General features: G+C 35.9%; 1 protein-coding gene across 1 annotated transcript; it reads right to left on the bottom strand.

Annotated features, from left to right (window-relative positions):
• Window positions 1–4,831: 4,831 nt before the first annotated feature.
• Window positions 4,832–13,338, bottom strand: LOC125646409 (uncharacterized). Its single transcript, XM_048872658.2, has 4 exons — window positions 12,786–13,338; window positions 12,521–12,611; window positions 8,079–8,246; window positions 4,832–5,929 (listed from the first exon to the last, which is right to left on the bottom strand). Exons 1-4 carry the CDS (start codon window positions 13,080–13,082, stop codon window positions 5,697–5,699), a joined length of 789 nt encoding a protein of 262 aa, XP_048728615.1. The 5' UTR covers window positions 13,083–13,338; the 3' UTR covers window positions 4,832–5,696.
• Window positions 13,339–13,788: the final 450 nt, after the last annotated feature.

Below are 13,788 nucleotides of genomic sequence, written 5' to 3'. Positions count from 1 at the left end.
GAGCAGTTGGGACCTCGTGTACACAGAATACAATCGACCGCAACAATTAGGGTGGTGTATCATCGAGGGGCCAGTTTACACAGGATAATTAAAGTTAATTGATAGCAGTTGGGACTGTGTAAGCCGGCCGATATACAGAATACGCAGTATCCGGAGTACAGGGAATTATTAATAAAGGATTTGTTAAAGAAATGTTAGGGACTATATTTTGTGGCCGGAATTGACAGAGGCCGGTTTGGACAAATTATACTGTACATACTTTATGATGCGGATTATCGCTTCATGAAAAGTATGCTGGCTTGAATGCTGTCCATACCTTACATTCTCAAACATTGAAATTTGATTTTCATATTTAGATTTTCTTTCATTTCTAACAGTATATTCCAAGCCGATAAAATATTGGAAATGTAAATATAATGTAGTAGTCTTTAATTATTTTAATTTCTCCTTTTGAAATATAAAAATTGCATTGTAATCAATATTATTTATCAAAAAGGTTTTCTTTGGCAACCCAATTCCAAAATTTCTTTCAGTGTAGACGAAAAATTCAATTTGATTTACCCCCATATCTCTTCCCGGGAGACGCTTCATGTGCATAGTTATGATTGCCTATATACTTCAAGCATGAATGTACACTGCCTGTGGCGCATCCAAACTGTATGTAGAGGTGTCATCTTCCCGCGTCAGTCTCGTGAATCTCATCCAAACTGTATACGGATGTGTCATCTTCCCGCGTCAATCTCGTGAAGCTCATCCAAACTGTATGCAGAGATATCATCTTCCCGCGTCAATCTCGTGAAGCTCATCCAAACTGTATGCAGAGGTGTCATCTTCCCATGTCAGTCTCGTGAAGCTCATCCAAACTGTATTCATATGTGTCATCTTCCCGCGTCAGTCTCGTGAAGCTCATCCAAACTGTATGTAGAGATGTCATCTTCCCGCGTCAGTCTCGTGAAGCTCATCCAAACTGTATGAAGAGGTGTCATTTTCCCACATCAGTCTCGTGAAACTCATTCAAATTGCATGCAGAAATGTTATCTTCCCACGTCAGTCTCGCGAATGTTCAAGATAAAGGTACATCTTAGTGTTCACACCTCTATGGAAATTCAAACTCTTCACATTTTAATTTATTGATTTTCTTTTTGCCAAGTACTATATGCTCGTCGATAATTTTCCACATAAAGCGAAAAAAAAAATCCCCATTATGAAATCCACCAAATGACATGACAATTATGAAACAATGACAGAAAGCATATATATGAATATCATATGTTGGATTAATATTTCTTTTGCCCACCTTTTCATGACCGGCAGGATTGTTTGTAGATATGTATAATGATTCGTTTTGTGGTGGTCAGATAGCATAATTTGTTTTCATGATGTTTAGTCTATTTTAAAGCTGTCATTAGTTATCACTGATCCCATAATTAATGTTTTGGTGATGTTTAGTCTGTTTTATAGCTGCCAGTAATTATCACTGATCCCATAATTAATGTTTTGGTGATATTTAGTCTGTTTTAAAGCTGTCATTAGTTATCATTGATCTCAAAGTTAATGTTTTGGTGATGTTTAGTCTGTTTTATAGCTGCCAGTAATTATCACTGATCCCATAATTAATGTTTTGGTGATGTTTAGTCTGTTTTAAAGCTGTCATTAGTTATCATTGATCTCAAAGTTAATGTTTTGGTGATGTTTAGTCTGTTTTATAGCTGCCAGTAATTATCACTGATCCCATAATTAATGTTTTGGTGATGTTTAGTCTGTTTTGAAGGTGTCAGTAGTTATCACTGATCCCATATTTTATACAATTCATACCTGCTGTATGAAGCAAATTTTAAAAACAAAACACCAAATAACTTTGATATCATCGTATCATAAAGAACATACAGTTTGTAAATATTTTTTGAATGAATATAAGTAATGATAATGATATAATGGTGCGTCGACGAGGGTCTTCTTGGAACCGAGTTTAAGCCTCAGTGTTATTATATATTAGTAGATTGACCGCCAACTTGTCCTTCAATATTCCAATGTGAATTATCTTTACAAACCCACATATAGATTATCAAGCAATTATTTGTTTTATCTGTACTAGTTTTAGTGTATATAATCGAAGTAACTAGGTTTTAGGTGGTGATTTTGATACACATTGTACCGAGAAAAGTGTATAGAAACTTGATGAGCTATTGATGTATGCAAATATACTACAGTATTGATTGAGATTATAATTCCGCCCAACAGCATTCATTTCTTTTATTTGTCTTATTTCGGGTTCCATCCTTCCGCAACATGTCAGTATCGCATGTTTTACTTTTAAAATATTGGCAAAAGAAACAAAAGATTTGAGATTTGTAAAACTGGTTTAAGACAATTGAAAAAAATCTAGACAAAGAGACAGACTTAAGCTTCTGTGAAAGTTTTGTTTTATTTTAGGTGTCACTAGTTTTAAGACAATTGAGAAAGTTTTTCCAAACAAAGTAACAGTTAACGTTTGTGAATTTTTTTTTTTTTTTTTCATTTTAATTAAAAAATCAAGATTGTATCTATCATATACGCGGGCTTGTTTAAGGCAGGTGGAAGATTTTTTTTTTTAATTTGTTCATACAAAATGAACAAGGTGAACATTTCAAACAGTGATTAAACTCCTATAAAGAATTAAAAATTACTAGTAGAGCAAACACGGGACTCCTGGACATACATGTACATGTACCAAAGGTGGGATGAGGTGCCTAAGACAATCATACCGTCAACCGATATATATATATATATATAGAGAGAGAGAGAGAGAGAGAGAGAGAGAGAGAGAGAGAGATTTGTGTGTGTATATATTATATATTTACTACCGGAAAAAAGAACTGTAATTTTATTTTCGATAGTTAATAATTTACATGATCATTGATGATTAGTTCTTTCTTCGAATTTCTCGATTATTCCATTGTTACTGAATACATTTTGATGATTTTTGTTGTCCTATCACAGACAGCTTTTACGTGAATAGCGTGAAAACAAGGGTACCCTATGCCGATATCCGATCGAAATCAGTGGCATGTGTGCCCGCCTCTAGCTTCAGTCGCTGCTTTTACTCTCCTTAACATTGGTCCCATCAAGGTGTTAATAGTCCTTTGAGGAATATCATTCCACTCCTGAATAAGGGCCTGCGTGACTTGAGCTACATTATAGGGAATAGTGTCGCGTTTTCTAACCCTCCTGTCCAGTTCGTCCCATGATTGGGGACAAATCTGGATCTGGACTGTATGGTGGCCAATCAAGAACTGGGACGTTGTTTTGAGCCAGAAAGTCACAACCCCTCGCAACATGGGGCCTTGCGTTGTCTTGCTGTAACATAAGGTTACATTGATGGATAAGAGGAAGGACGTGTGGTCTCAAGACCTGATCCCGATATACTACTGCTGTAAGACTGTCATGGATAACCACGGGAGGTGTTTTCATGCCTTGAAATATCCCTGCCCAAACCATAACAGACCCTCCCCCCGAACCTGTCGCTTTCCGTCACGCAAGCGTCAGGATATCGCTCACCACGGCGTCGATAGACACGTTGTCGTCCTTCTGACCTGTAAAGTAAAACATGAAGCGAGACACGTCAGTGAACAAGGGACCAAACGAAACCGACCACGTGCATGTGCAAACAGTCACTTCATTCTACATTGGCGTCACCTCTGTAAGTAGCGGATTAACATCGTGACCTTAAATGGAACTCCTGCAACTGAATCATAACCGTTTTTAGGCACACTGGGCGACCACGAGTGCCGACAACTTGGCGTGTCGTCTCAAATCGGTTATGGATATACGGGAGATGCATGACTCTACGTATCTGCACGTCGCGACTTGATGCCCTGGCGTCCGTTCCTGGGATGGTCACTTAATCTCCCTGTGGCTTTGAGACGCCCAGCTAAATGGGATATTGCTATCTCATGTACACCATATTGCAGGGCTATATGACGTTGCGAATGCCCCTGCATTATCAGGTCAATGGCCCTACCATTATTAACTTCATTCATTCGAGGTATTTCGCTCTACAATCGCTTCAAAAAGAAATGTGTAGCTGATCTGTACTGTTCCAATGTTCGATTTAATTATTCACATGCAGGAGTACACCCGATACTGGCTTTTTTGAAAATATTTCTGCTGAAAGCATGCAGCGTCGAGTGGGGCTAGGGTCGGCTGAATTTGAACTGAAGAACATTTTCTCAGTGCATGGAGGTATCCAAGTGTCAAAATTAATAAAAAGTTCGTCCACATGTCCAAATGTTATCTTACAAAAACCGAACTTGCGTTTTTCTTCCGCTAGTATATATAGAATAAAGTACCTAACCTTGCTACAAATTAGCATAACATAGCGTGTGGTAAGTACGTTTACTTAATATCGATTAAGTCGACCGTGACCGTTTGGTTATGCATTGATTCAACCAGAAGTAATGGAAGTTAATGTAAATATATAGCCTGTTTTTGAAAATTCAAGGAAACATTTTATTTCGAGAGAACGAAATCAATTTCATGGGAACGAGTTTTACTTCGTGGGAACAAATTTTATTTCATGCGAACGAATTTGTAAAAATATATATATATATATCCACCTATTCATACAATACATTAACAGAATTAAACTTGTTTGTGTACAGTCTTCTAAATCAAAATAAATTATCTCTAAGAACCAAAACCACACACACTGAGAATATCAAACTTAATTGCTTTAGCACCGCAAGGGATAATGGTTGCATTTACTCTTGTAATCAGATTATCGCCAAGTTCTGTGTTTTTCTTTTCTTTACTTGGTTCTTTGCTTTTTCTCACTCAATGCTGCAAATTCATCAATATTTTCGATTTTATTTGGGCAAACACTACATAAGTTCCACACCTGCCACCACATAAACATGTCTGATATCTTTAGTCTTGCATCGTTGTCTCAAAAAGATATTTATGAAAGTTGAAGATAACGAACAATGATCAATCTCATAACTCCTATAAGGAATACTAAATGTAGAGTTGGGCAACACGGACCCCTGTTACACCAGATGTGGGATCAGGTACCTATAGGTGGAGTAGGCATCCCCTGTCGACCTGTCACACTCGCTGTGAGCCTTCTATCTTGATCAAGCAAGAAAGCAGAGTAATCCGTAGTCAGAATTATTGTGTAAAGAACGGTCTAACAATTGGACAATTGGTATGAAACACGTCAGACAGCATTTGACCCAATGGCAGGTTATATTGGCAAACTAGATCGTTATAACAACCATAGTTTTTGAGAAACGTTGACTTGAAAAGAGACTGTTGAAACCCCTGTTACATCCACGTATTTGGCAGCAGCCTGCCTCGATTTAAAAAAAACCCTGACCATAAGCAGAACACATGTAAGATGGCAAGCGTTGATAGATAAAGAAAAGGTTCTCTTACGTGTCTCAGTGAATCGTGTATAAGGACGCAGTGTGCAGTCACATGTTGCCCTAGGGTGTCAACTTTTTGGGGTTTTAGACCATACAAAAATGTTCTTGGGGACCTAATTTCGCGGTGGAAGAGTTGTCGTTCTTTATTGCAGTTCAGTTTCTCTTGCTGGAGGAGGATTTCAATTCTGGGGAATATCCATACCATGAAATTAACGCAAATTAACCGTCTCAAATTTTATTTTACTGTGTGCCCCACTGTCCTACATGTATGTCCTTGTTATCTTGCTTAAATATTTATCCCAAAACCTTTTCACACAAAAACTCCTCAATGTTTGAAATATCTAAATCCATCAGTCGGTATTTATTCTCCCAAGCAATGATGCCGATATTGTTAGATATACGACATGCTGATATATCGATTGCATCAAATATTGCGCTACCGTCCAACCATCGCCATGTCCCGGATGTAGTATCCCATTGACCACCAACCATATACTTCAGTCTAGTCAGGTAGCCATTTGTACGTTCTGCAAGTGAACAGAGATTCACAAATTAGGTTACGCTAATTTTCTGGTAATTGTATATACCACCGAATGACCAAAATTTATTTATTTTCATATTTTGTTTGAACCCTTGTGGTATAACGATAAAATAAAGATTCAAAATAATTAATACATATTTTGCTCGCCACTATATAACAAAGAGTTTCACTTAGTCCGTGACGTATTAGATACACACGGTAATTTTATCAGCTACCTGGGCTGATTACTTGATTCAGATTCTATTCACTACATATGAGGAAATGAAATAAGCAATTGTGCATTAAAGGCCAAATACAAACTGTTAACATATGATACAACTTTTAAACAATATGAACATGCATTCATTAAAATTCTGTGTAAATACAAAAAGGATCTAAAAATATTGTTTATTAATGTTAAAATCACAGCATCGACCTATTTGCGAAAACAAAAGGGTTAATGATTTAAACTTGCAACTAATTTCAAATTGGATGCATGTATGTAAAACCTGTGATAAGAGATTAAGATATGAATTAACAGATATGTTCCAATTATAGAATTATTCATAAAATACAAGGTACTAACAATATCCTACACGTGTCAAAATTAAAAGATCTTCACTTCACTCAATATGTGCACTAGAACTAGGAACAGTGAACCATTTTTATTGTCCGTCTGTCTCTTAGACTGTGGATAACATTATTAGATAGGATTTTTGGAAAATCTCGTAAAGATTGGAATTTAATGTACAAATTGTTATGTTTGGTTTTCCAGAAAAGGAACACATGGTTTTAAACTTTATAGTCCTCTTAGTGAATAGATACAAATTCCAACATTTTAAAAAATGTCATTATTGCTTTTGATGATGTTTTGAAATGTCTATATAACTAAAACAATTAAAAGAAAGATTTATTTTACAAAAAAAAAGTTTTAAATGGAAATGTCTTTTAAGAGTTGTTTTCAACAATAAGCACTAAAATGAATCTACATTGATTCCTTTAACCTGCATGAAAGTGTGAGTAAAAGGTGTATTTGTGTTCAAAATGATAAAAATAATTTTCTATTAATCATGCATTATTCACATAACACCGCAGCATTCATTGCACAAACATTTTGAATTGTATTAAGCGGCTGTGTAAATAGCGCCAATGCACCCTCTTAACAACTATTACGAACTGATGACTTTCCACAAAATATACGGCTATATATTCATCATAATATGGACCTTTAAATAGGGTTTTCATTACCCTGTTTTTCATCTTGTACTTCTCACAGGTTCAAATATTAAAGTATATATATTTATGTGCAATACCCGGTGCATGGTAATAGATAGGGTTCATGGTGGATGTGACCGGTCAACAGAGATGCTTACGCATCCTAGGCACCTTATCAAACCTCCGGTATATGCAAGAGTCCGTGTTTGTCCTACTCTTAATTTTGTATTCTTTATAGGAGTTTTGAGATTAGGTAGTGCTAGTTACCTTCACCTTCTCATTCGATTATCGTAACAGATCGTCCTTGACGACAAAACCCAGAAATCACAGGTTGTGTTCACTTCATACTCGACATAAACAAGGTTGCATCTTGTTTTAATGGAGACGTCACCAAGACCAATGAAGGACTCCTTTAGACCTATGCTCGGCGCTTACGGCTATTGTGTAGTGAGGGTTCTTTAGTGTGACACGAGACATCCGTTTTTAAGGTCATCTCCAAGGATCCGTGACATTCACACCCGATGCCGAGCGTTTGGCGTTGGAACCGTAAAAGCACCTTTGACCGTATATAGTGTATGAAAAGGGTGCTATATAAATATGGTATTATTATTACTTGTTTTAACGACTTAGGTCTGTTGCGGTCGGGATTCGAACTCCGACCTTCCGCATGCTGGGCCAATGTTCTACCTCTAGACCAACGCGGTGGTTCATGGAATGTGTAGCTTGTCATAATATCACTACCTGGTATATATATGTTTATTTTATATAACTTTCTATGAATACATGTATATATGCGATTTTCTGTCTTTATATTGCTATAGAATTAAACCAACGAAAACAGTTATATGAAAACGTTTATTTGTGATGATACTAGAAATTAAGATAGGAGTGCTAATAATAAGGTATTCGTTCATTTTGATATTGAATAATGTAAAACAAACCTGCTTTTAAGTAATCTACGTGGGCCATGGTTGGCAGTACAGCTAGTCTGGCTCCGATGCCTTCACAATGATCCATGGCGGTTTGAAAGTCTGCTAGTATGGGCACAAGCAGATAACAGAAATTCAGCGCAGCCGAAAACCGGTAATTTGTCGGGCATCTGCGTTTGGCTGTAAACATAAATCATAAATGAGTAGATTAATCTTTCTACTGTAAATACAAATGTCTCTATAAAACTCGTCTTCCTGTTTTCAGTTATAATAAATTTAGTAAACCTGTATCTTAGGAATTAGTTAGTCAAAGTAAAATGATATTACAAAAATGAGTTGTATAATTATGTACAGGTATAAACAATATGCATTTATGAAAAACAGAATCCAAAAACAAGCCTTGTATATAAATGCTGCTGTGGTGTAGAAGACGTTTCACAGGTGTGAAGTAGGGTGGTGAATATACCATACATAGACCCCTCTCGCTCTGCTTAAAGGTTTAAACTCCAGTTCAATACTATCGTCGCACTCGTCTGGTGTAATTTCGAGTATGTCACAGTTTTTTTTAGATGTGTAATTACATAGTTATCATATACAGACCAATATGCACGAAAACTACTATCACGTTACAGATCCCAGTGGAAAACGAGTAAAGGCGTCGCACACTCTGAGACAAGGCTGCGTGAAATAAGTTTGTCAACATATGATAAAACAGGTCTTTATTACTCAGGGGACTTTTCTGAATACTATATTCAATGATCAGATTTTGATCGAAGTTGGTCATTCATGTACATTTGTGGAGATAAAATTGATATTTCTTTCAGCCAAACTTTCATTTAAAAAAGCACGATATTTACGTGTACTAGATACTCACACCTGAATATTCCTTTATAAATGAAATAAAATGTGTAAAATTCAAACCAAATATCATTTTTTTAAAATAAGGCTTTATATCAAATAAAGCATGTCGTTCGCACATCATCATATTGCTAGAAGATACAGTGAACTTGATTCTGTACTAGTCCATTATATCCTTGTCTTCTTCGAAACGTGCCAGACCCGAGTTGAATACGAAAATCCTACATTTATTTTTATCTCGATACCATTAAAGGGGCACAACTTTGGTAGCAAAATTTTAAAAATATTTAATCAGTAATATGATGGCATTTGATTCGTGTAAAACATAGCAACAAACCTAAATTTCAAAAACTGACACAAAGACGTATTTGAGACATCTAAATTTTTCATTTTCAAAAGAAGGCACGAGCTGTGTTAATCAACTATCAGTTGTCGGCTCTGTTGGGGAAAAAAGCTTTTATACTTTTATAAAGAAAACTTGCAGTTGTTTCTTACTTGTAATTTCGAAATGTTGAATGCTTTAAACTTAGTTTTTAGAAATGTTGGTGTTCTCATTTCCGCAAGTGGATTCCTGCCTATGACAAGCGTATTGGCAAACACGATTGTGCGACCCAGATTTTATGTTATACAAAGTATATCCTGTATGAAAAAAAAATTTGAATCACTTATTTATAAAACAATCCTTATTTCTATCCAAAAAAAAAAAAAGAACCGTAAATTTCAATCCATCAAAAATCGTGCCCATGCCCCTTTAAGACATATATTGTAATGATATCCAACTTTTTAAATTACAATATTATGCACAATGTTATACACCTACAATGGTGGCCTTACCAAAAGGATACAGAACAGGTTATCAGCTCAGTAGAAGATCGAAATTCCAAGCTTATTGCCCTCCTGCAAACTACATGTATGTTTATACTGGAATGACCTTGTCTGTCCGTCCGTAATAGTCAAAGGTATATGAACAGATGTGATTAAAACTTTGTGTACATCATATGAATTATAAAGTTTTGTTCCTTCTATATTGATTCAAGGAAGTTTTATATAGATATTTTTTCTCCATTTTCAGGGATGGGGGTATTACATGTTTTGTATTGCTTAAAGGAGTTATGAGATTGATCACTGTTCGTTATCTTCGCCTTTTATGTATCATATCTTCACTTTTAAAAGAAAGTTCGGGTATATTGTTGTTATCCTGGTCCGTCCATTAAGCGTTTGGAATAGTGATAGGTGGTATCCTGTAGATATACAATAGGATTTTGGAATTTTCAATTTTACCCTGGGGGCCAAATGGGGTGAAAAAATAAAAGAATAACCTGGTTCCCAGAACTTATACATTTTACGCAATAGCCAAATAATCTTTTGGAAGATGATTGGTGGCGTCCGGTAGATTTGCAATAAGATTTCCGAATTTTCATCCTGGGAGCCAAATGGGTTTTTTCTACAAAACTCCTCTTACATTATACGCAGTAGCCAAATTATATTTGGAAGGTGACCGGGGTGTCCTGAAGATGTGCAACAAGGCTTCGGAATTTACATTTTCACTTAGGGTCCAAATGGAGGTCGTCTAAAATTACTGGATCCCAGAATCTTACAATTTACGCAGTAACCAAATCATTTTTTGAAAGATGATTGCGGTTGTCATGTAGCTTTGCAAATAATGTTATGGTTTCATTTTCATCCTGGGGGCGAAGGGGGCGGGGGTTGGTGGTAAAACGACGATTTTCGACAAAAGAACCCCGGGTCCCTAAACTCCTCTTGCATTTTACGCAGTAGTTAAATCATCTTTTGCAAGGTAATTGATGATGTCATATAGATGTGGAATAAGGTTTCAGAATTTTCATTTACACACTAGGGGGCCAATCGGCGGTTGAAAACGATATTTTGCTGTAGAAAAACTTTGTTCCCAGAACTCCTATTGAATGTTATGTAGTAGGTGATTCGTAATGTCCTTGAGGTTTGCAATAAGCTTTCGGAATTTTCGTTTTCACCTTGAAGGGCAGATGGTGTGGGAAAACGACGAACAAAGGCTTGGTGCTCGGTGCATTGTGCCATGTACAACAAGAACATCTTTGTTTTAAGGGTTGGAATCTCCACCATTGTTAAAGATATTTGAAGAATAAAAAAATAATGGGGTTGGGATGACCCTGGGGTGCATGCCCATCAGAATACTCAACAGCATATTGATATGTGCAGCAGAAATATATATGGTTTGGGGTTAGGACCTCCATCGTTTAAAATATAGGTGAACAGTTATCAAATAAGGATGACCGAGGGCATTTGCCCAACAGAATACTCAAAACATTTTGACATATGCAGCAAGAATTTATATAGTATAGAATATTTTATATGGTAACTATTGTAGCATCTTTGCTAGTTACACAAAAATTACGAGACAGATAGTATATTCAAATACAAGCACTTGCGAGCGTGCATTACTGTCTTATGACAGCATCTAGTAATGACATTGTCCAGAATATATCTTACAAACCATTTACCGGTATTTTCAATGAACAAAAAGTCACCATTCCACCACACAAATTGCCCTACGGGGGTATTAGTCCTGTTCTAGTTTCTCGTTGTCTTACATGTAACATCCGATCAGTATTTCCAGATCTTGTAGTAGTATTTTGTTCTATGGTTAGGTTGTGTCCAATATTTGGTTATAAAGAGTAACAGTCAATATGAATATGTTTCTAAAGATAAAGTGCAAGAGCATTTGAATACTGTGCTAAAAAATTTCAATTAAAGTTTTTTTTTAGTTTTTGATTTTATTGTAAAGTTGTACTTTTATGCCAATTCGGTGGGATTTCCATTTTGTAAAATCGACTAACAAGTGTGTGTTTATGTTCATAAATCAATTTGCTCTTACAATTTACATAATATTTACAAAACTGTTTGCTCTTCTTGATTTAATGTTGTGTTCTGATAGATATAGTACTGGAGATAATGAACCGTGGTCAATCTCATAAATCCTATACAAAAATGCAAAATTAAGAGTAGGGCATGCAAATATGGACCCCTGTACACACCAGAAGGTGCCTAGGAGGAATAAGAATCTCCTGTTGGGTGGTTACACCCGCAGTGGCCCTATATATTGATTAGGTAAACGGAGTAATCGGTAGTACGAATCAGTGTGAAAGAGAAAGCATAACAATTTATATTAAGCTTTTCAGACAGCATTCGATCTAATGACAGGTTGTATTTGCAAAAATCATCATTATTAAGACAGTAAAATTCGTGAACTGCCACCTTTAAACAAGACTGCTGAAACACTTGCAACATCAACATATTTGTCAGTAGCCTGTCCTGATTTAAATATTGATCATACACAGAGCATGCTAAGTTTCCCAATGGAGAGCGAGTGTTCAATGCATGGTAAATTCACCTATCCTAAACAATTTATTTCCCTGTCTTTGTTGAAATTTGATTTCTCAATATAAACATAACTTCAGACTTACTATCTCCGCAAGAGTCTAACCTAGATGAGAGTTGAATTCTCAATATAAACATAACTTCAGACTTACTATCTCCGCAAGAGTCTAACCTAGATGAGAGTTGAATTCTCAATATAAACATAACTTCAGACTTACTATCTCTGCAATAGTCTAAGCCAGATGTGAGTTGCACACAGTGACCACCTGTTGAGGCACATGAAGAATCGCATACTGCAGAGGAAAACACCTATTCAAAAATAATGTTAAAATTTTCATAAAACTATGGTATAAAAATGAACGACAGAATGATATCCATGGGGTTTGATGTTTAAGATCTAAATGCACGTGCTTATCTAAAAAAAAAAAAAAAAAAAAAAAAAAACCATTTACAGAGATTTTGCAAAAAATAATAGATATTTACCGATGTCTGTGACGTCATTTGGATATATTGATAATTGACGTTTTGAGTCAGTTCCGTCAAGTTGCTGGGTATGCTCTGCAGAATTTCACACTGCAAACTCTCAGCCTTGTAGTTCACAGCAAGGCAATTTGATCCCCGCATCTCACACTCCCGTGTGCACTGCTTCCTGCCCATTATTGGTAATCTTTCTGATATATCCCAGGGCCAGTACTGACCGTTAGAGGTGACCACCACCTCATCTCCCCCAAAGGTAAGATGCACCAGGCAGAACACCACTATTGCTAGGTTGACATCCATTTAGCAATTAAAAGATTTTCATTGAATTACTTGATCATATATACAGAGAACCTTTGACCTTTAAATAGCATAATTGTCCCTCTTTCTTCAATCATTTAAGACATAGAAAAAGTAAGCAACTTGAATGTATTAACCATTAATTGTGTTACTGTGTCAATTTTTGACTATACTCCAAGAATTGATTTTCCTCTGACAAAACAAATTATGAAACGTCGGTTCTGAAGCACTTAACATTAGTTACAGTTAGAGATATTTAATTGACGTTAGATGAATGATTTCAGGAGAACGATTAATTTGTGGGGATAAAAATGCTTGCTTACTTTTAAATTACCGTATTATTGACGTAAAACTTAAGTGTACATATTGCATTAATTTTTGGCGCAAAGAAAAACAAATACAAATGCTCAGCAATAAAGTGTTAAATGGCAGGTGCTGTGCATATCGATTATGAAATAACATATGCGATTATTATGTATGTAAAATAATCTTGCCTAAAATCTATCAGTCACATGTTCATGCACACGACAAATTTAGTTATGTTGGTATATTGCTGACGTCATTTGCAAATAAAACGTACATTTGCGTTATTTAAAGTAGTATAATGGTATTAATTCGCATTATAGTATGATATATTAGCATGTAAAGTAACAATGACAGAAACAAAAGGTCCACAGGTCTTATCGGTAACCTGAGTACTAGTCAAAAG

This window comes from Ostrea edulis, chromosome 6, assembly GCF_947568905.1.
Source record: "Ostrea edulis chromosome 6, xbOstEdul1.1, whole genome shotgun sequence".
NCBI lineage: Eukaryota > Metazoa > Mollusca > Bivalvia > Ostreida > Ostreidae > Ostrea > Ostrea edulis.
The sequence above is the reverse complement of the archived record's forward strand: the minus strand, read 5'-3'. Positions and strand labels throughout refer to the sequence as shown.

What these genes read in the sequence shown, in the direction of transcription:
- LOC125646409 (XM_048872658.2), bottom strand. Translation starts at nt 13,082, where the DNA reads ATGGATGTCAACCTAGCAATAGTGGTGTTCTGCCTGGTGCATCTTACC. An exon ending in AAATGACGTCACAGACATCG is followed by an intron (nt 12,612 to 12,785) that starts GTAAATATCTAT and finishes ATTTTTGAATAG; the next exon opens with GTGTTTTCCTCTGCAGTATG. An exon ending in CGTAGATTACTTAAAAGCAG is followed by an intron (nt 5,930 to 8,078) that starts GTTTGTTTTACA and finishes GTTCACTTGCAG; the next exon opens with AACGTACAAATGGCTACCTG.